This window comes from Xiphophorus couchianus, chromosome 20, assembly GCF_001444195.1.
Source record: "Xiphophorus couchianus chromosome 20, X_couchianus-1.0, whole genome shotgun sequence".
NCBI lineage: Eukaryota > Metazoa > Chordata > Actinopteri > Cyprinodontiformes > Poeciliidae > Xiphophorus > Xiphophorus couchianus.
The window spans coordinates 25,663,352-25,686,190 of NC_040247.1; the positions used below are offsets into that span (position 1 = coordinate 25,663,352).

At 41.0% G+C, this 22,839-nt stretch overlaps 1 protein-coding gene across 2 annotated transcripts in view; it reads right to left on the reverse strand.

Moving 5' to 3' along the window:
- The window catches only part of LOC114135536 (FYVE, RhoGEF and PH domain-containing protein 5), a 39,875-nt gene extending 17,740 nt beyond the window's left edge, over window positions 1-22,135 (reverse strand). For both annotated transcript variants that reach the window (XM_028002899.1, XM_028002898.1), the window contains exons 1-6: window positions 21,866-22,135; window positions 15,211-17,956; window positions 7,624-7,741; window positions 5,115-5,173; window positions 4,724-4,754; window positions 677-804 (exon numbers count right to left, since the gene is read on the reverse strand). In XM_028002899.1, coding sequence (XP_027858700.1) covers window positions 677-804; window positions 4,724-4,754; window positions 5,115-5,173; window positions 7,624-7,741; window positions 15,211-17,956; window positions 21,866-21,875 — 3,092 coding nt within the window. In that variant the 5' untranslated portion in view covers window positions 21,876-22,135. The remainder of the gene's footprint in view (window positions 1-676; window positions 805-4,723; window positions 4,755-5,114; window positions 5,174-7,623; window positions 7,742-15,210; window positions 17,957-21,865) is intronic.
- Between the last annotated feature and the right edge of the window lie 704 nt (window positions 22,136-22,839).

The following is a 22,839-nucleotide window of genomic DNA, read 5'->3' on the forward strand; positions in this document are numbered from 1 at the left end:
AATACCCACTTATTAGTCCTTTAGTGATTGAGTTGATTGAGTCAGTGAATGAATAAACTACTAGGTTAACCTTTAGTTAAAGAAATAAAAGCCCTGTTTGGTCCGCTTCAATCGAACTCTGGTTCATTTGTCTAGAAAGTCCCGTTTATTTGGGGAGGTGTGAATGCGCAATCGAATTCTGATGCGGACCAAAAATCGAACTCTGGTCTGACTAAAAACCTGGGATCCCTCTGAAAGCAGGAAGCGGACTATAGCACAGGGCATTGTGGGTAAATACAACCCAAACAAATGAAAGTGTCTACCGTTGGGGGGAGAAATGTCTCATGGTCATTTTTTCAAAGACAAAAGAGAAAGTCTACAACCGCCAAAATCCGTGTTTACATTTCCCGAAGAAGGACATTGAGCTCTAGTCTTCTTCAGAGGTATTTCTGTTTTTTCCTTCTGTGGTTCTTGGTGCAGCGCCACCAACAGATAAGGAGGTAAACAGTTTTTTTTTTGTTTTTTTTAATGGTTTGTTTTGTTTGACACTGTGCAGTGTAAAAACTAACTGCAGCAGCTGAAAATGTAACAGATGTGGCCATTTTAGTCCCCAATGGATCTGAGTCTACGGGACTGTCAGCTGTGAAAACGGCCTAAATCTCAAACCGTGGGGATCACGGAACATCCCGCTCCTTACCAATTGCTAATGCACTCCTCCAGCTCCTCCAAGATGCTGCTGTGGAGGGTGTAAACCTGTGGGAGCACCCCTAGTATCTCCCCCAGCCGCTGCTCGTCCACTGCCTCGCTCACCGCTGACCTAAAGTCCTGTGTGAGCCAGGGAGAGAGATAGAGACAGAGAGAGAGAGAGAAAAACAGGATTTGTGAGGAGAGATTTTTCAAGAAGACAATGCGGTGGGACGTAATGCAAAAACAAGAAATAAAGGAAGTGCTTGTGAGGAGGATGGAAGGAGGAGGGGAGGGCAGGAGAAATGAAAGGTGCAGAGGAGCGGGGGAATGAAGAGAGAAAAAAATATGGAAGGAAGGTCAGATCCTCCTAAACATCCTTCCTGACACCCTCCCTTCATATCATCCCCTCACTTTGGGCTCCGTCCAGGCATTCAGGAAAGGTGGCCCCCGCCTGCACGGCACACCAGGTGTTGCTGCATAATGACCTAACTCCATGATATAATGCAGGTTTGTACTAAACCCGCCACCGCTTTTCATATCTCTGCAGACAAGAGCCCAAGAATTTGCTGATATGCGGCTATTTTGGCTCTACTGAAGAGTATTAAGTGCACATAAAGAACGCACAACTGGCATTAATAGCAGCGGCGTGAGTAACTAAAGGGGCTCGTTTGATGAGTTATGGCAGGAGGGAGAGGAAAAAAAAACAGGAGAGAAGATATTTATCTTCTCAGCAAATTAGCTCAAAAAGAAACAGAAAGCAGGTAATTTATTAAGAGGCGTTGGCGTGATGTGAGAAGTATTAGCTTCCTCTTCGACCGACACTGCTGTGCAGCAAAGAGCTACATGTTGTGTCTCTAATAAGGCACGCGTGTCAAACTCGGGGCCCGCGGGCCACGTCCGGCCACGCCGTAGCAGTTTATTGGACCTCTAGACCAGAGGTCTGCAACCTTTACAATAAAAAAAAAAAACCCACACATTTTTATCCTCAATCTGGCTAAATAAAATGTATTACCTGACCTTTTGAAAAAAGACATTTTGATGAAGATCCACTACAGAAAATGTATTGTATTTTTAATATAGTAGTTATTTTACTCCTATTTTTAGGTTTTAATAGAAAGAGAAACATAAAATGTTTTCAAAAAGCTTATATCTACAGTTTTTGTTACGGGATGTTGATATTTGCACATCATTTCCAGTCTAACAAATAAAATAGATTTAGATCAAAATAATATTTTTAGAAATTTAAATGCAATTGTTTCATAAAAAAATAACTAAACTAAAAAATAGTTAAAAGTTGCAATTGTTGTTATATCTTTTAAAACAGTTGTTTTGTTATCGTTTTTAGTCAAAGCTCGACTGAAGAGGAACACAAAAATATAACTGTAACAGTTGTGTGCTTGGATATTATTTTATCAGTCAAATCATACACGTTTTGATTTGCACAGTGCCACATTGTTTGCGTCATTGTGAAAAGATGTTAAATATTTAACAAGTACAAATCAAAGGCAGAGAAAGATGCAAGATCTTCATAGTCTCATAGCATATTCTGCCACAACGTGAGGACATTCAGGATCTTGAAAATGAGTTTGACCCCCCTGCTCTAGGGGACGAGTGTATGGGGCTCATCAATTTCAGTTTTGTGTAAAAATAAAACACAGAACAATCATAGATGTCCCGATCCGCGTGCGAGATACTGTCAAGAAGGCGGCCCACTTCAGAACAAGAGACTCGAGGCCCAAGTTCCCCTTAACCACGTCGGCTGGTTGAAAGAGCGGCCATGTTTCTGCCTGACTCCGTCTTCCACGTCGCACGGCTTCGACTCTGTTGTGGTAACTGAAGCTTTCGGTTGGGCAGTCAGTCACAGCGGGCTGCTTGCTGCCTCTTTTGGGCCAAAGGGGTCGCGGATTAGCACAGAAACGAGCTTCTTGTGCTGAAGCCGTTACGGGGGAGAAGTCGTTTAGAAGAGGAGCGCGGCCTCCCTTCCTATGTGGAGACAGGCTCTGGAAATTCTTTGTATTCTTGTTATTCCTTATCAAACAATGGAACAATAGCTCATGTGCGCTTCTCACTTAACGCTGCACCTTGTTTTTTTCCCAGACGGTGTGTTTGTACATGCCGTGCCGCCTCTGTGTGTACCGCCACCTCACCCCCGACCCCCGCCGCCTCGGCTGAATTACTCACTTTCAGTTTAACGATGACCATCGAACAGCCGCCAATAACTTAAAAGATCACAGTCTGAAGATTGACAAGCAATAATAACCTGATGCATAATCATATCTCTGAATCACCAAAAGAGTGAACGTCACCTTTAGCATATCTGGAGATACCCTTACCTCTTTATTCCTGTCTTTTTAAAATATGTTTTAAGGGTTTTTGAGTCGTTGGTTCTTCAGGCTTTTTGGGAGTTTTTATTGAATACTTGCTGGGGTTTTTTCCAGACGCTATCATTCATATTAAAAAGTATATTTATATATCTGATAGGTCATACAAATAAACAATATCCCAAACTTTTGAACCCCCATTAAATCGCGTTAATCCATCACCTAAAATTGGAGAGGACAACAGCTGCAGCTAATACAAGCATACCAAGACACGACCGACCAGCTGAACTAAAGATTGGGCAAGACGAATAGTAATAGTAAAAAAAAAACACTTGTGTATTGTGGAGGAGCTGCAGATATCAATAACTCAGGAGGGGAAATCAGTTAATTTATGAACAACAATGAAAATGGTGGCAACATGCTGTGGGGACAGGGAAACTGGTGAGAATATAGCCGTAACTACAAATGAAAGGGTTTAAATCAGAGCGTATTTCAGTATTAGAATGGCCTAGTCAAAGTCCAGGGCCAAACCCAGCTGGAAATTTGAATTTAGGATTGCTGTACACGAAGCCTGACCTGTTTAGAAAAAAGAAGAGTGGAAATTTTTTTTATCCAAATAACCCAAAGTACAGGGGACTGAAAACAAAGGCAAGCCACACTTTTCAGAATCTAATTAGCTAAAACATTTTAAAACCGTGCTTTCACTTAAAAGTTATGATCAACAACTGATTAACAGACTCCTGCTTTAAATGTGAACAGATTCAAAGGGCATGAGTATCTTTGTAAGCCACTTTAAACTTATTTACACCTGTTGCTTGTTTTCCAGGCAACACAAAAAAATCAACTGTGCTCCAGACATTTGAACAATATTATTACAATTTGTACAATAAATGCTCGAATGTAAACTTTATCCATCATTGTTCACATGAAGATGTAGCCTCTGGTTCTGTCTGTGCTTTAGCAGCAGCTAGTTTGTAAGTTCGGCTATTAGGTTGAAGCTCCAGGTTTTTGGTCTTCAGATGGGCCTGTTATTGTTGTTGTAAATATTTATATTAGTTCATGTTTAAAGGTATTAGAGCTAATAAATCACTGCAGTGAAGTCACAAGAAGTGTCATGAAACATAAATGTCATTCTTTACTTATAAATCTGCAGTTATTTGATGTTGTTTTGACAGGAAGTGAATGAGAGGATGGAAAAAAAAGAAATATGGTGTGTGTGTGTGTGTGGTCTACGCAGTAAAATCCCCCTCCCGTCTCAAAAACAATTACAAAAAAACCCCAAAGTTCTCTATTTGACTGGCCACATGGTCACCAGAAAGATCAACTTTCTTTTAGTGACATTTTTACACGGAGGGAATTTTACCCTATTCACAAAACACACATACAAAACAGATTCGTGGTGTGGGGACGTTGCGTCATCCGACAACTGACCACAACATGACAACTTTGTCAAGACCAGGAAGTAAACCTGGCTGCAACAACACTGATAAACTCAAAACCGAACATTACCAAAAGGAGAAGGGAGGAGGAGGAGACAGAGACTGGATGTGACACACACACGCGCCCACACACACACACACACACACACACACACACACACACACACACACACACACACACACACACACACACACACAGGATAAGATACAATGAGCAGATCTTTAAGAAATCTTTAGGCAGGAGAGATTTGAGGTCCATTTGACCCACTTTTGATCAGGCAGAGAAGATTTCCTTACCTCCTGAATGTGCTTGAGGGAGCTAACATGTCTGCAAAAACAAGAATGTAACAAGATTATGTAAAAACTGTAAAAAGAAACCCTTAAATAAATAGTTCTTTTTATTTTTACTACAAATTTAGCAAATTATTTAAAAGGTTCTTAAAGAGGAAGAAAAATACAAAGCCTCGCAGAAGTGTTCATACTAAATTAATCACTTTACAGTTTTTGACATTATTGGATCAGTAAGGAATAATGACATTTGTAGGCTGTGATGTAAAAAAACAGGTATGATTTTGGGAAGTTACTCCAGAACTTCTGATGAATTAACACTGAAGCGCCAAACAAAAAAAGAAAAACAACCAAGACGAACTGATTTTATTGGGCTTACCCACAAAACCTAGCCACTTACATTCTCTCTGAGTCGACAAGCTCTTTGGCAACGTAGAACGCTCTTGAACGCCCATCAATCTGCGTGACAGGAAGGGAAAATGGTGGGAGATTAATGAAAACAGTTCATGTTTAAAGGCCTTTTGTGGAGCCCTCTCGAACATTCATAGTGCCAGCTACAGCACTGCTAAGCAGGCTGACGAAACACTGAATTGACTTTTTTTTTTTTTTTTTAAGATTCACGCTGTCAACATAAGACTGATTATTTCATTACTCTGCAGCACCGACTCAAAAGCCTTCTCAAATTGAACATGTTTAAATTCAGATGCATTATTTATGAGAGGCTGTATGAAAAACCGCCCCATTGATTTAGAGGCTAATTGCTGCATCTCAGAAACATGAGAGCAAAAGCAAAACATTGGAGCTTTTATGGTTTTTACCAAGGTGACCAATGTGTGTGTGTGTGTGTGTGTTCAGAGTTACATTTGCTCGTTTAAAGGGACACTGATCTTTTTGTAGTAAAATCAAGGGCGCCCTTCCTTCTGAACTTTTTCTTTTTTTTGTTCGATTTATTGTAACTTTGCTTTGAAGAGTAAGAAAACAAGGAAATGCGCATCACATGATCAGTACCGGGGGTTGTTATTGTTGTGACAGCAACAGGATGGGTGGGGTCCGTCTTTGAGCTACTGTAAAAGGTCTGCTCTTCGTTGCACAAACACAGAGGGGGAATTTCAAGGCCCATCAAATATGTTAAAGCAATACAGGCTGGAGAATAAGCTCCGACACGAGGCTGAAGAGAAGAGAAGGGTTCGACCACTAGGTGCTCATCTAATGGTGTCAAAATGAAAATCCCATCTACGGGTCTATTAAACACGATTATGAATGCGGGCTGCAATGATTCAGGTGGCTTCACCCGGCCTGCAGTGAACGTACAGGGCTCCATTACCCACTCTGCAGGGGCTGGTATGAGATTCTCAAAGAGTGAGGACCTTGGATGAAAATGACCGCGGTTTCACAGTATTGAGACAAAGCTTTAAAACAAAAATGTGTGGAGTTTGAACGTGCTGAAATGACTTAATTTAAAACTAATACTGCAAAAGTATTACAGTGAGAGCGTCTACTTCTGCTACTTAGGCGACAATATAGAGTAGCAGCTAAATTTAGGAGTAGTTTACAAGTAAACTTGAAAACTATATCTTTGTTGTTCTGTCTTTAAGGCAGTGTTGTGAAAATGTATTTGACCCCTTGCAAGGTTTTCCTTTTTAGTTACTTTTAAGCTTTTTGGATCACCAAATTGTTTTTAAAATCCGACAAAAGATAACCAGGTTAAACACAAGATGCCGTTTTCAAATGACGATTTTATTTACCAAGTGAAAAAGCTACCAAAACAAAACAAGCCTTTTATGAAACATTATTTGCTGCTGCTTGTCAAACCATAACGTTTCTGTTCTTTCTTACAAAAGCTGAGCTTCCTTTAATTACAGGGCTGATTACTGCCAGAACAGCAGAACAGTCAAACAGTCAAAAATCGCATAAATATAACTTTTCCAGGAACGCAATGTAGATAAAAAGCAGAATCTTGTGTTCCAATCTTAAGAAATCCTAACAGATGAGAATCAATGTCGTTGGCATGTGTCAATCTGGAAAACCTTACAAATGGTTGGGAAAATATTCTGTGGACCGAGGAGACGAAAATGAAACTTTCTGAGAAGATGAGCATCGTGTAATATCTGCTCTACAATTAAAAACATTTTATGGTGGATATGACCCTCTGTACGTGACGTTACTGTCTTCAGGGGGGAGTAACAGAAACACGTAATTGATAAGTCAGGTTATTGCTTGGATTTTAATCGGTGCGTTTGGCATCCAGTGAAAACAAACATGTTAACAAATAAACTGCACAGTATGCTGTAAGTTTAGTGATATTTCCACAGTTGCGGTCTCGAATGATCTCGAAATAAAATCCCGAGTCCTCAGCGCCCGAGTCCGAGACGAGACCATCAGAAAATGGTCACACTGGGACTTAAATCTGATTGATATGTCTTCGTATGCCCACAAATGCTGTTTATGCTAGAAAACTCTCCAACTTGGGAGAATTTAAACAATTTTTATATAGCGGGTCAAAATTCATCCCCATTGAGAAAATCTTTATGCCACATATCACTAAGTTTTGAAGGAAGTCTTTTTACACTTAAGGAGCCAAAAACAATCAGGGGTTCTCAAGAAATGTTTTATTTTGTTAAGGAATTAGTTGCACACACACTAATTAAAACACTGCCTGTATCTGAGCTGGCAACATCAGGGAAGTACCTTTTAGTAAATAAAGTTGATTAAAGATATTAAATTGAAAGTTTTATTTTATGTTTGGCTGTTAACATATTTATCAGTGCAGTCCTTCCTCATTGAATACACATGAGTAATACATATTTTTCAACATATATAGAAATCGTGCGTTCCCTTGTTGAAGTAAAATAACTCGTAACTGACCCCAAGTCTATTATACACCTGTTTTTCTGGATCTTACCACTCACCTGTCGGTCATAACTTTGCTCCAAAGTGCCGTCTTCCTCTTCTGAGGTACGACCGTGGTCTTCATCAGCTGACAGCCCGGCAGAGACCGGGTTCATGGGAAAAGGTTCCGTGTAGGCACTGCACAAGACATAAAGCGACACTTAATATAGCAAAACCTATTATCACAACAGCTTCTATAGAATACAGGATCACTGTATTGGCAATATGGGACGATGCTTTTTTTTTGTCTGTTGGGAATGCAAAGTAGCATAAAGCACACTCAATCTCAGACTCAGATTTACAATGAAAGGCCACTCACCGCATTCCCAAAGGGCACATTCAGACGCGGTGCTAAACTCCCAGTCCCTTATAAATGTATGTTTTTCGGCTTCCTTTGAGTGTCCCTAAGCATTTCAGTTTTCATAAAGAGTCCCTGGGTGCTTAGAGTGTAATAATCCCTTTCCTGATTAGGTCCTGAGGAAATGGCAAAGTTGCTAGAAATCCTTTTGTGTGCTGCAGGAGCAGAGGGGATATGCTGCAGACGATTTCTTGTGTAATCCCTTCTAAATGCAACCTGCACTAATTAGCGATGCCCTCTGGCCCATTATGACCCTTTAAGTATGTCTGACAGCATCACGTCATCACAAAACTGTAAATATGACAGGCGTAGGTCAATAGCTCTAACGTCGATACAGAGCTGTGGCAAAATTAGAAGTCCAGTGCAGTGCCTCATTGAAAAAATAATTTGTTATTGACTAGTGAGGAGTAGGCTATACCTCCAGGAGACTAAAGGTTATAGGAGTTATCTTTTGGAGTCAGTTTCCATTCAGACATACTCATACTTCTTGAGGATCTCTCTCTCTCTCTCACATCCAAGCAGCCACCTATAACAGTCTTATTGGGCGGGCCAGTGGAAGCACCTACGGCCCATTACTCACAGTTGACCTCAGAATAGTCGGGTCAGCGTAGCCGGGGCTCCAGGGTTTGGCTCAGAAGGGACAAAAAGAACTGCGGGGAATTGCTCTTCTTTAAAGTCATTCTGCCGCTCTGATTTATTGCGCTATCTATAAAACGACCGAGAGCAACTCCACTGAGGACTTTCACCTTCACCTTTTCGTCTTCAACCTACAATAGCACTCCAGTCTTCAATTATTCAGAGGAACGTTTCACACAAAAGAAGAAATGTAATCAAACAAAAGGAAAGAAATGATTGGGTTTGCAATATCTGTTAAGTTTAGCAAATGAAACCAAACAAACCAAAACCTTGGACAACTATGAGAAACATTAGATATGGGCCTGGAGAATGGCAAAATAAGACTTTTGAAAAAGTCTATTAAAGCAAAGTTATTATCCCAGCTGACTGTGTCGGTAACACGACAAAATTAAATCTAGTGTGTCAAATTTAAAGGCGGGCCCAGTAACGGTGGGAAAAGAGAGACGCGTCTCACCAGCCTCCGCTAAATTTGATGGTGCTTGTAATACACGATTCAATAAAGTAAACACTCCGTATCAAAATATATATTAGAAGAAGTTTTTTTCTACTTATAATGGCACCATTATGAGAAAAAAAGTCTAATGGTGCAGGTTCATTAGCTTGCTAACTATAGAAGAATGGGATACTAATGGGGGATTTGGAACATGTGTTGGAGTGTTCGCTGTCTTTAGTGAGGAAGGTTATTTGTTTACTGATGTGGAGCTGGCGTCTGTACAAAATAATAATACATTTTCTTTATGATTGCTACGATGATACATGTGGTCTGTTTGGGATAGATTAAGGATAATTTTTCAACTGCATAATGAGTTGGGAATTTGGGGTCACAGATCCAAATTCTAACTTTTGAGTGCTGCAAGTGTCTGTGACTTTTTTTTGGTTTTAATTCAAACTGAAAATTTACTTACTTTTAGCAAAGATACTGAAGTTTTCTCTATTGATTATTTTTAAATGCCAGATGTTATTTTCAGTCACAGGACTAAACATAAATTGATCAAATCAAACAGAAAACTGTTCTTGACATAAAAAAAAAAAAACATATGATGACTGAGCATATAGCTAAAACTTGCGTGAAAACAGAGTGACCATTAAGAAAGTAAAGTTAATTTCAGCCTCAATGAAAGTACCAACCCAAGACTGATGGACACAAAACAACACAAGGCCGTTCATGTCTTGAAAAAATATCTCCAAGAGAATCAGCAGTCAGACCACCGAGGCGACTGCTAGTGTTGTCAGCATAACGTTTTTCAGATACAGAGGTTTTTATTTTCAGATATCTTCAAGTGTGTTAATGTGAGCAAATCGCACTATCAAATTAATCAACTGCTCTCTCCAAACACTGCTCCTGCATGCCTCACTCATGGTAATTAGCTGCAACAGTTACTTGCTTTTTTAACGGTGCCTGAACCAAATGAGTGATAGGTTGAATAACAATATTTTGCTTACTTTTCCTTTCACCATTAGTTCTAAGTCACTTTTTTTTTAATCAAACCAAACGGCAGATAGTGAGAAAACCTAACAGTAGAGAGTCTTACAGAGTCTAAGTGATGTGACAGATGGTGTCCTTAAAGTAAAACTTTCACAGCCATTGCTGTGGTGCAGCTGTACCCGGACTGATTATGAGCAGAAAAGCACTGCTTCCATTCACTGCCACAACATTTTAAACAAGCACTGCATGGAGTGCCGGTGCGTTAGATGCTGGCCAGAACCAGAACAGAAATTACATCTACCTGGGTTATGCATGAATTTGAGATATAATATATTTTTATAAAAAGAAAATGTAGCAAATTAATGGTAAGCTGGACTCCTCGCAATTTCAACCACTGAAAAAAGAAACAACAACAACAAGTAACAGCCAATAATTTAAAGAAACTGGCTTGAGAAATTTCTGCTGCACAGCTCGATGGTGAAGGCAGGCTTACAGTAACACCTGACAGTACTATAATTAAAGGTCTAATCACAGGAATGGCAGTTTGTCAGCGACTCCCAATACTGATTATTTTAAAACCGGCTTGATCGTGACCCCATTAGTTACTTGAATCGAATAGCAAGCATAAAAGGATGCAAATAGTTGCATTGCTATATTACATTCTGACGAACATGAGGGTACATTTAAACTAGTTTGTAGAGTCAGGTGCTCGTCTGGCACATCCAGACCAGAGGATTGTTTGCTGTAGCTTCAGTCCTGCACTGTATGGTTTGGCAAATCATGGCAGACATGAACTCACTTTTTAGCTACAATACATCTCGCACCCATAAATCTGTTAGCTTGTTCCTGAAGAGAGACTGCAGCAGTTATTGGTAATCTCAAGTAACAGCGACAGCAGACTTGACATTCCTGACTGGACCACACCTCATTCTGTTGTTCCAAGGGAAAGCAAAACCCTCACCCAGCCACAGGGGTAAGCCCATTCCTCCCATTTCGTCCTACCTGTCATGCCGTTTCTGCGCCTCTCTACCTCCCACCAGCACCTCACCCTTATCCCGCATTTCCTGTAAACAGGCTGGTGGGAAGCTCCTGGGCTGGATACTTCCTCCCTTGGGATGACCTGTTAACGACCTCAGAGCAACTGGCACCGGTCCTGGCGAACCAGGGACACGCCTTGCCCACCGCCTCGCTGCACAGCGCACCACCCAGAACAACAATGTACTTAAGATGGCTCCCTCATCACTACTAATGCTAAAAAAACAGTGGGTGGAGGTGCCGTTTTAAAGGCCATGCCAGGGCTTTGTCATCATTCTGAAGAGGTTTTTTGCTGAACTGGAAGAGTGATGTACAACTCTGCTACACATTAGCAGGACCCCATTATAGGTGCTAAAATAAAACAGCGTCTCAGCTGCACAAAATCCTGAACTTTCTTTGCTAAAATTAGCTGGTTTCCTGAGCCCATTTGTAGCCATTTGGATTTTTCAATGGGCCTGGTTTGCTGAGACAGCATCCTCAGCTGGACCATCATCTACTTGATAAAACAGCACAGAGATGTAACTCCGGCCGCTCGCACGTTTGCGCATATAATACGCAACCCACACACCTACAAAAATAACACACCTTGATTGGGATTGGGTTAAATCGCAGCGCCTGTTCTGCATTCATCTTAGACTGCAGTGCGCCGCTAATGAACATGTTTCTTTGCTTAGTCTGAATGTGTGTGCTAATGTGTCGTCTTAATGCTGGCGTACATTAATCACACCACAAGAAACAGGGCAGCCGTGGTGGAGAGCAGCTTTGTAAGCTCGCCTTAAAATGCACGTCTGTGGCTGCAGGCGTTTGTTGAGAAACTCCCTGAGGCTATCCGCTTGTTTCCCCTCACAAAAATCAACTTGTTTCTCCGAGGAGCTTTGACCGTGCTGGGTTGAATGTGTTCTTAATAAATCACTGTCATCGTCATCTCCGTGGTCTGGGACTGCGGTAGTGTCAAGATTTCGAAGGCTTTCACGCAATATGTGCTCACAAAGGCAGAGAAATGCCTCTCTGTGAGTAAACTCGCGCACAAATACATATTCTATCGACCTAAATAAAAAATCCGCCCTGAGGCAACTCAGAGTGACCCTGGTAACAGGAACCTCGGTGATGGGAATGCGGCTAAAGGAAAAGCAGAAAGACTGATATGTTTTTGGCATCCTTGTGGCTGGTGTGAGATCTGAAGCACAAAGCGAAGCGCACTGATACCATCACTAGGACACAAAGCATCTGCAGTGGTCAGGTATAGAGCTCTTTAGAAATGCTCAGACACATAAGAGGGCCTTGAAAACATATTAACACCCTGTAGGGCAGAGGTGCCAAACTCATTTTGGGGTACATCAAGATCATGAATGTTCTCTAGAGCTATTTGTTCAAGAAATCTTGATGAAATCAATTAATACACTGTTAAAATATTAGCACATAGCTGCCTATGTATCCAAACATTTGAAATATTGCACATTTGTTCAAATTAATCAGTCTCAGGATTTCACGGTTATTGTAAAAGTAAGAAAGTTAGCAGTCACTTAAGCCAAATGTTTTTGACCATTTTTGCAATAGCACATATACTGTACATTAGTGCAGAAAAAAAAAAAAAAAAAGGGTACCGCCAATGTCTAAAACGACAGTGGCGGTAAGTTAGGAACGGAGACGGTTAACATTACAAAGGTGGAAGAAAGCAGAGTGGTTGATGTCAGTATGAGGTGTGAAAGGGAGGATGCTGGGATGACACAAAGACTATTGACCTGTGGTGAGAGGAGGACAGTGGATAAAGAAAATTTGCTAGATTTGCGAATTGTGGACTTTGTGCCAATAAGAGGTATTTCAGTTTTATATAGATTAAGTTTAAGAAGATTATGAGAGGGATGAGCAGGGATAAAGATGTGGTAGGTCTGGAGGACAGGTAAAGTTGGATGTAACCTTCATAGCAGTGAAAATTGATACATTTTCTGAATTTACTGCCAAGAGTGAGAAGGTAAATATTGAAAAAGAGTGACACCAGGACACAGCCCTGGGGCGTGCCACTCACTCACTGCAGATACTTGGGATTGGAAAGGCTTTAGCTGGTCAAGGTGAGAGCCATGAGAGAGATATGATGATGAGAACCAGGATAAAGCTGTGTTGTTTATTCCAAGAGAAGCTGGACAGCTAAGCAGAAGTCCAATGCCGTCAAGAGACCTTTTGTGATTTTGACCAGGGTGGTCTCTGTGCTGTGACAGGGCCGAAAACCAGACTGAAAATGTTCAAACAAGTTATTGTCACAGAGCTAATTATACATTTGGTGAGCTACAATTTTCTAAAGCTTTGGACAGAAATGGGAGATCGGAAATTGGTCTGACTCAATTCTGGAGTATTCTGGAGTGACTGTAGTACAGTTGGGATGTTTCTGTGCCATCTCAATATGGTGATTCCACACTTCATCACACACATAAACCCTGCAGACCCACAAGAGGACAGTGACAGAGAAGCAACCAGGAGAGAGCCATTTTAATAATAATAATAAAAAAACCTCTTAAACACAAGTGTCTGGCATAGTAAAGGAATTACGCCAGAACTGTTTCTTTTGTCTTTCCTTTGTTCATGCAAGACAATCCATTATTCCACTTTATCATTACAAACCTTGTTTTCATATTGATCTGCCTTTTCCTATTAACACTTTTCCCTCCTCTGATGCTCTCACGTTTTCGCTTATCCTCCACCACTTCGACGTGTGAAAGAACCCCCCTCGCCAATTTCATCACTTTTAATTGCATCCATAATGACTTTCCATAATGTGCAGAAGCTGCACTCGCTGAGCTTCCTCATTGCCAGTACCTGTTCTACTACATCAGTCTTGCATGGAAAAAGCACCAGCAGATGTGACCTCGAAAAAAAACAACAACAAAAAAAACAGGGATAAGTTTTCTCAGAAGAGCTGTTGGTCTTTTTGAAGCCAGTGATGCCTGACCGGGCAGGCTGCTTGTTTCTCAGATACGTCAACAAATATCACCTGGTTGAGTAAAGTGGGATCCCTCTTACTGGAAAGTATCCTAAAATAAAGTGTGAGGATGTTAGCTGTTCAAGAATTTTGACTGTATAGTGTGCATTGAAATAGGATTGTATCTGCATTGTTTTGGCCATAGTTTATGCTTCAGATCATCAGACAAAACTTTATATTATGTAATGATAACTTGAGTGAATACAAAAGCCAGCTTTTAAGTTACAAATTCATTTGAAAAGGGGAAAAATAAATAAATAAATTAAAATTGGCTTAGGTGAGAAAGCAATCATCATGCTGGTAGAACCATGAATTAACTATGATTAAACACAGCCTCTATTGTAATACACTAGACTGTTTACTGCCAAAACGATATAATCAAGAAATCACCTAAATAGCTGTTATCTACTCTATGCCAGATAACAGAGTAGGCCGAAAGAGCAATACATCATTTCCCAGTGTAAAAAAAAAAGGTGAAAGAACAAATGAGATGAAAACAAATCTCCAGCATCTATCTGGAAAGGGTTAAAATCCCACTTTTAATCTCCTAAGACTTCAGCAAAACTTAGCGAGAGCCATTTTGGGCATTTTTTCTGTTTTCTCCACAAATAGAAAAATGGTTTATGTTCCCACGAGTCAGAGCCAAAATTATTCTGAATTATTATGCACATTCTATAGAAGCATTATACAAGAACCCAGAACAATGACTAGTGCAGGGTAGAGGCCTTCTTGCCTCATGTCAGGCGTGCTTTCATGAATTAACAAGATACTATAGAAAAAGTGGATCCATAGGAAAGTTTAAAGCCCAAAACCCTCGCTGACCAAAGAGAGTACATATCCAGACACTTTTGAGAAAATATTCTGTCAACTAATGAAACTGGTAACATGATGGTGGAAGTTTAGTAGTCTAGGGCTGCTTTGCTAACTGAGAGCCTGGAAATTTGGCTGATTTAGAAGAAGGCTTGCCAAAAATCTGTGAAAGATCTGTGAGATCAAGCTGTGATTTTGTTCATTAATTAGGGTACCTGATACTAGAAGCATCTAGAGTCAAAATTATTTGAGCTTTCTGAAAATTATGGCTAAGACAATAATATTACACCAGACATTGCTATAAATAAGGTTGAAATAAACATTTTAGATTTGTTGAGGCAAAAATCAAAGAAATACTTTGTTCCTACCTTTCAGAGTCTACTTTCAATGTCTGAGGCTTGCTGTCAATCCCAGGAAAACTGTTCATATCCACATAACCATCATTTTCATTGGACATCACTGTGGTGCGGTTTGGATTTTCAAAAAATTCTGTGACCGTGTGGGATCTTGTGGGTCTTCCTGGGATCTGGATGTTCTCATAGTCAGAGCTCATGGCTGGAATATTTTCATAGTCTGAGGTGTCCGCACTGGGGAATGAGATGGAGCGAGGTTTGGTCATTGGAAGCGGCATGATGGGGCGGCGAGAGCGCTCCTCAAAGGATTCCACTCTGGACACGCCCTTGCCATCAGCTTTAAGGTCTCCTTTCCTCCTGTGGGGATCTTTGCAGAGAATAAGAGAAGATGGCAGGTTTGAAGGATGTTGCTGGGGGCTCACCATGGCAGATTGAAGCTGAGGTGAGCTGCCATTGCTTCGACAATCAAGCTCTATGAGTCTCACGCCATGATGGCTGGATTCGGAGGAGGATCGCGAAGAGCGGACACTTCCGTCACTGAAACCCTTTGGGTCGGTCTTCCTCTTGAACTTGAACGCCAGAAAACGCTTAAATGAGGACTTCTTCTTCTTGGGCGTTTCACTCAGTTCATGCTGGATCAGGAGGGATGGTGAGCTCTTAGTGACAGGTCTCTTGGTGATTGGAACCAGCTCAAAGGGTGGAGGTATGTCCGCTAAAGAAGTTGGCGTGGAAACACCACTTGATGACTGATGGCTACGCTGAGAGAAGCTCCCAGAGGAAGTTATGACGCATGGCAGGGACAAAGTGTCATCCTTTCTCCTTATCCTGATCTCATTCTGAAGTGATTGGTCATTCTCCGCTGAAGTGAGAAAGGATAATCCTGGGCCATCGGCAGACCGAGAAGAGAGCAAGAAGCGACGAGACTTTGTAGATGGAGTTATGCAATTAACTGCTGGCTGTTCCAAGGGGCTGTGAGGTCCACTGCTCTTATCCTCCGGTACGGTGCAGTAGTCATGAGTCTCTGTCCCCGTTTCCTCTGGTACAGTTTCTGGCACGTAATTTGAGACTTTTCCAGAGTAAGACCTTGATCGTGTGACAATGGTTTTTCGATCAAGAGACATGACGTTCTCCCCTTCTGATTCAAACCCAACCTCTACATATATGTGCTCATCGCTGTCTGAGTCTGTGTCTTCATAGTAAGGCACAATATGGCCGTCTAGTTCTTCAATGTCTTCTTCAAAGGCTTCAGTGGTGTGAGCAAACACCACCCTATTGGTGAGCTCTGGGGTGCAGCCGAAGTCTAGGTCTGCTGGCACTGTGATGTTGCACAACCTGAGCCGAGGCTGGCAGCTTTTTCTCTGGCCGCGCAAAGCCTGTTCTCGCTGAGCAGTCCTCTTGTTTGCACTCTTAACTCGGATATGCTTCTTTTCCACCTCCTCTTCCTCATCCTCTTCACCTATCTCGACATAATCTTCTGATGACACGCAATCAGAATGCTGAGCGTTATCATCTTTTAGGCAGATTGAATCATCAATGTCCGCATATTCATCAGCTGACTCAATGTCTTTTTCTTTGTCTTTATGTTGAAAAGATTGCTCCGTGGCGTCCTCATTGTGAAGCTCTTCTGAGTTGGCTTGCTCATCTTCGAGCTTGTCTACGTCATCTGATGACACGTAGTAAGGTTCCTGGTTACAGGCATCCTGGGTTTGAGATTCATTTGCTGATGAAGATTTATCTTCCTCTCCAGGGTTCCACTCAGGATCAGCAGTGCTACTCGTATCTTCTGGGACCGCTTCTATGACGGAATAAGGCCCGAATACGTCTTCTGTGCTGGACGTGAATCGAAAACAACCAGAGGGGTCCTTTGTGGCTCGCTCTGGCTGCCAGACTTCTGTGTCCCCTGTTTCAGCCGTGTCACACGACTCACACGTATCGCTAGCATCATCAGTGGGGCCGATCAAATCATACGGATACTCCTCAGTAACAGTGGGAAGCATGCTGAATCCGTATGCAAATCTGCCATTTTCCAACTCTGCCTCATTTGGGAAAAAGCCACCAGGCAGCTCAATGCTTGTTTCGTGAAATCCAGCGTCGTTGTTCTCACCACCAACACTGGACGATTGTGTTTGCTCAACATGTGACTCCACCTCTGGTTCATATAAGTGCTCTGTAGAGTCACAAGCTGTTTCCGTCTTCTCTACCTCTTCATACTCTGGCTCCGCTGGAGGATGCAATGACATTACTGTACTCTCATCATCAGTGTGGTCACCATCTTCAGGCTTAACGGAATCACTGTCAGTGGTTTCTTCCTCTGCAATGTCAATCAAATCGTCTGCCTTGATGGTGTCATCGGAGGCTATGCTGTCCACATCACCATCTTTATCAAACACTTCTGCTCCTCCATCTGTTCCTGCCACGGTTTCTCCCTCTGCCGTGTCCTCTTTGTCGCTCCCTCCTGCGCTGTTGTTACTAACCCCACTCTCTACTTCTTGTCTCTCCTCTTTATTGTGGTTCCCCTCAGTCACTTCAAGGAGATCTCCCGTCTCCCCGTCAGCGTGAGGCAGCTCTCCGTTGCTGAGCCTGTGCTGATGGTGGGTGTTTCCCTGTAGGTGAGACTGAGAGAGAGGCCTGGGTTTGGGGGCCACAGGAGGTTTCAAGCCATGGACAGGGGGCCATGACTTTGATGTCAACTTTGACTGCACCTTGATAGTGAGGTGACTGCGGACCCTTGGTCGAGGGACTTGCAGTGGATTTTGAAACTCTGTGTGAAGAGAATGAGAGAAAATTAAAGTTAGCATGACACAAATCATATTTTTACAACTTTTTGTGCTTTTATATGGTTTATTGTTCTTTTACAAGAATAATTATGTGCCTCATATTTTTATATCTAATGGCATCAATTTTACAGACATTCATGAGCAGTTTATGTCTTCCCTGCAGCAACAAATATCACAGCAGTTAATACCAATATTATTTTACTAATGCTTAACCTTTCTCACATCTGAATTGGGTGGTTAATTTTACAGAGGCTAATAATTATTTTAAAACTGTAAATAAATTTATGCAGTGTGTCACCAATGATCTTTCTGTGTTGAACACATGCTGAGAACAAAACATGTATTGTTTGCAGTCATAGTAATTGATATAAAAACAACTGGCAAAAGAAAAAAAAAATCAATAAAACACCCTTCACTGAAACTGCTGAACGATTTGTGATATTTAAGCAACTTTACTAATTTTCCATGTGAACAGTCACCAGCTTCTGTATAATACCCACTGAAATTTAAAATCAATTTAATGGTTGAACAACTTCACCAAAACCACTACCACGCTTTTTTAAGATTAGAGTTGTTTTAAGATGTCGCTTGTCTCCATCACCCAACAATAACCACCCTGCACCCTACCACAGCCCCTCCTCGGACCGGTCATTAGTCTCAGCACTCCGGACCAATGAACAGAACCTCATTTCATAAATCTTGAACTGACCCTTTAAAGAAAGCCGCGTCCAGTGCAGATGTCAGCGACCAACAGAAAGCTCCAAGGGACGTTATCAGCAGCAAAAACAAAAGAGCTGCGGGGTACTTAGAGGAGTGACAATATCACTGCCGTATGGGAAGTGGCACAAGTGGATTGGGGATTTGTGGTAAGACGGCACACAAAACAAACTAGGATCCAAACTTTTCTAACGACTACATCAACAAAAGTACTTATGTCTTCGGAAAAAGCCTCATAAGCTACAATTACAAGAGGCTTAAGGGTATACTCCAGATTTTACGACGCTCTGTTAAGTCACCATCAGTAACAGTTCCCTTGCTTGCAGCACGTCATGTCAATTTGAGTTCTCAGAATGGTGGGAGGCTAACAACTAGTGGGAGTGGGCCGCTTTAATCATTTTCAAAATAGTCAAACAAAAGGATGTTCATACCCTTGGGATGTTCGTAAATGTTGGCACTTAATTAATCATTTACAGCATTACTAGAGACTGCTGTTATGTTTGTCGTCGTTTTCTTCACTGAACAACATTAGTGTCGCTACATAAAGTACCATAGTTGACTGTAGGTCTGCTAGAAAAAGTTCCCAAAAACTAAGATACCAGGAAAAACAAGTACAATTTTTAACAGTAAAACTTTTTTTCTACAAAAGAGTGGTATGGCTCACTGCCCTGGGGGCCATTTTGTCAGGGGGCGGTACAGACACCCAACAAATATTTTTTTAACTAAATTGCTCTTTTATTACTTTCTAACGAAATGTGGACTGAATTTGATCATTTCTAGTTCAAAATATAAAACTTGAACATGCATAATTTACAATGAACAGGCCAAACTTAGATTGAGAGTACTTATATATATATATGTATATATATATATATATATATAAGTACTCTCAATCTAAGTTATGTATATATGTATATATATATATATATATATATATATATATATATATATATATATATATATATATATGTCCAGGATGGCATTCATTCAACCACTGTCACTGATCACAATGACAGCAAGTCTTACTTCTCTACAGATAAACTAACAGCTGACAAGGTCGGTCGAAAAAACTCAACCAACAAAATTTTAGGGATTAACACTGACCTTGTTAAAACATCTCGTAAACCTGTAGATTATTTCAGTTAACATAAAGTTGCTCAGTTTCAGTTATTAGTAATTTTCTATAGTCCCAATTAAATCCAAAATCAGCTAAAATGGCAAAGCCTGTCTGGCTAGCTGTTAACCTAACACCACTCAGAGAGTTAAATCAGTTTTCACTGTGATATGATGTTCGCAAACTACAAGGTAAGGGAGCTATTTCTTATCATTGACTCACCTCAACAAGTCTGTCTGGCAACAAGCTCATCCTGACTTTCTCTTTAAAATTTACATTGTCGGTACTGAACATTGTCGATAAAAAATTTAGACTCGTCATGAAACACACCCATTCTTAACAAAGTGTGTACACCCCTGGTCTCTTCCTGTTATTTAGTACCTGTCCTGACGCACATCCTATTAAACCCTGCGTGCCCTCTGCTTATTCCTTAGTATTTCCTTGCTCCTTCTCTCCGCAAGGAACAAGGTTTCTCTTTATTCTTTTTCTGATTCTATAAAAAATCTCAAGAAAGAAAATCCCTAGAACGTTGTTATTTTGGGTTTTTTTAACTTAAGACACATTGCTTTTGATTTCAAATGTTAAATCAGGGCCAGTTGAACTTTTGTGAAAAAATACAGACAGGATATCTCTGGGTGGGAAGGACATTAACAGTGAAGCCCCCCAATCACTCCACCACAAAACCTCTCGAGGAGTTCACATTTTCACAGCACAAATGGACTTCCTTCTCCCCATTCTTCAACGATTCTCACGCACAACCACATGCTTTTTTTTCTCTCCATTTTTCCCCCCTCTGGAAAGGACTCTTTGAGTGCGCCAAAGAACAATAAAACAGGGAGAGAGAAAAAAACAAAAAAACACGGGTCCCAGTCTGACAAAGCACCCAACCTCGAACAACAGGATATGAATTATGCAACAAGAATTCAATTAAAATAAACGTTTTGCAAAACAAAAGGAAGAGACAGTCACTGGAACCTTGACTCTGTCAGACGTCCAGGATGTGATTTCACACCGTGCTTCGATTCTGAATGTCAAACCATAACCGCCTGCCTAAAATCTGATTTTACAAGGTTTTGGATTCTTCAGTGTTACAAGAAAAGCAAAGCCGGTCCAAGGCATAAGCGATATGACCAGCTGATTGAGGCTTTCACACCAGCAGGGGGCTCTCCAGAATGAATTGTCACAGCATAAAGTTTGCAAATCATTTCCACAAGCAGAACATATAGTTTGATTATTTTTAATTGCCCTGCTTAGAATCAGAATTTTTGAGCCACAACATTTCCTTAAAAACTGCCAAAATCTTTTTAAACGTTTAAGAAAATAACCCAAAAACAACAAAAGAAACAGGTTAACCATTTACTCTCAGAACCTAAACAATTTTGCATATTATTTACAGTTGAACAATTACATTTATAATAATGTAAAATGCACTAATGTTCACATTTGGACAATGTAAAAGAGATAAACTGTCCCAAGTCAGCTTCAAGTCGGCTACGTCATTCCAATTCTGTTTGAGAAATAATCTACAGCTTCTCGGACTTGAAAGCAGAACCAGCACTTCCAAACACACACACTTCCAAACACACACACTTCCAAACACACACTCCCATTCATATCCGCCACGGTTTTATTTCTCAGACAGAATTAATAAATCCAATCTAAACATAAATCCTCGTACATCCCTTCCATTTCTCATAACTTTCAAAGAGATGGACACTACTGAGTCCTCTTCCAAGGATTTCAGTGTTATTCCAGGATATGAAAACACACAAACTGCATGCAGCGTACACGCCATTCACCATGTTTACCACGAGGAAACGCATATATCCCGTATAAAAATGTAATAAAATTAGTAAATTAATTTATGTTTCTATTAGACGCAATGTCTTCGTTAACGCACCTCAACATCGTTTAATATTGACGCTCACTGGGAAAAACATAGAAAACAGTAACTTTCACAACTTAACATCAAACCTTCTCGTGTGTCGTCGGTGCCAAACTCAGACACCAAGCACTAAAAGTTTATTCTCCGGTGCAACAACGTGATAGATTTACGACCAACCTGCGTTCATTGTGGGACATCATCATCCACGGAAACCGACGGCTGTCCTCATTTTTCTCCGCACAGATAACGGAGCCCTCCCGCAAAAAGCGCCGACTTAATCCAGATGCATTGCGAGCATTGAGAGGAATTCAAGTTTTGAGAGTAGAGACATCCTTCTCGGCGGCGAAAGATCGTGTATAAGGTGTTTTCTCGTCTCACAGTTGGTGGCGGATCTCTCTCTCTCTCTCCCTCTCTCTCCACGCGTGATGTTCCAGCGCACTGGTGCGCTCCTGTGTGGAAACGGGAGGTGCTGCTGGGCGCTTCCTGTGGCTGGACCTCAGCGCGACGCGGAGAGATGGAGAGCGATCCACTCACTTCAGGCCACCCATTTCAACTCACCTACTCTTGATGCAAAAAAATAAAATAAAATAAAATAATAATAATATATACAGTATAAAAATATATATATATATAATTTAAAAGAGGGAAATGCATTGGAAACATATTCCAATGCAAATCAAAACCTGAAAAAGAAAGAGCTTATTTGTTCCCACACCAGAGAAAGAGAGGGGCATTCACGTTTCTACAAAACCTAAAACACGTCCAGATTCTTAGATTTAGCTTCCAGGAGAATCACCGACTAATCATTTACTTTTATAACCTCTGCTTCCGAAAACTGCTACAGCTCAAGCAGCCGTGCACCTTTAATTCCCCTGATTAAAGATTTTGAGGTTTTGACTATTCTCTGACTTTTATGCACTTAGCTGTTTGATTGGGTTTTTTTCTTCTTGCTGTTCTTCTGAGCGATTTATGGTGCGACTCATTTGATTCTGATTTTCAGACAGGAATGCGCTGTACCTAGCATGGACAAAATTCCCAAACAGGTGGCACCAGTTTGGCACTTTCCAAATTTTCAACACAGAATCAGAATTAGACAGAATCAGCAACATGACTGTTGTTACTATGACATTTACTGTTGATTTATTTGCTTA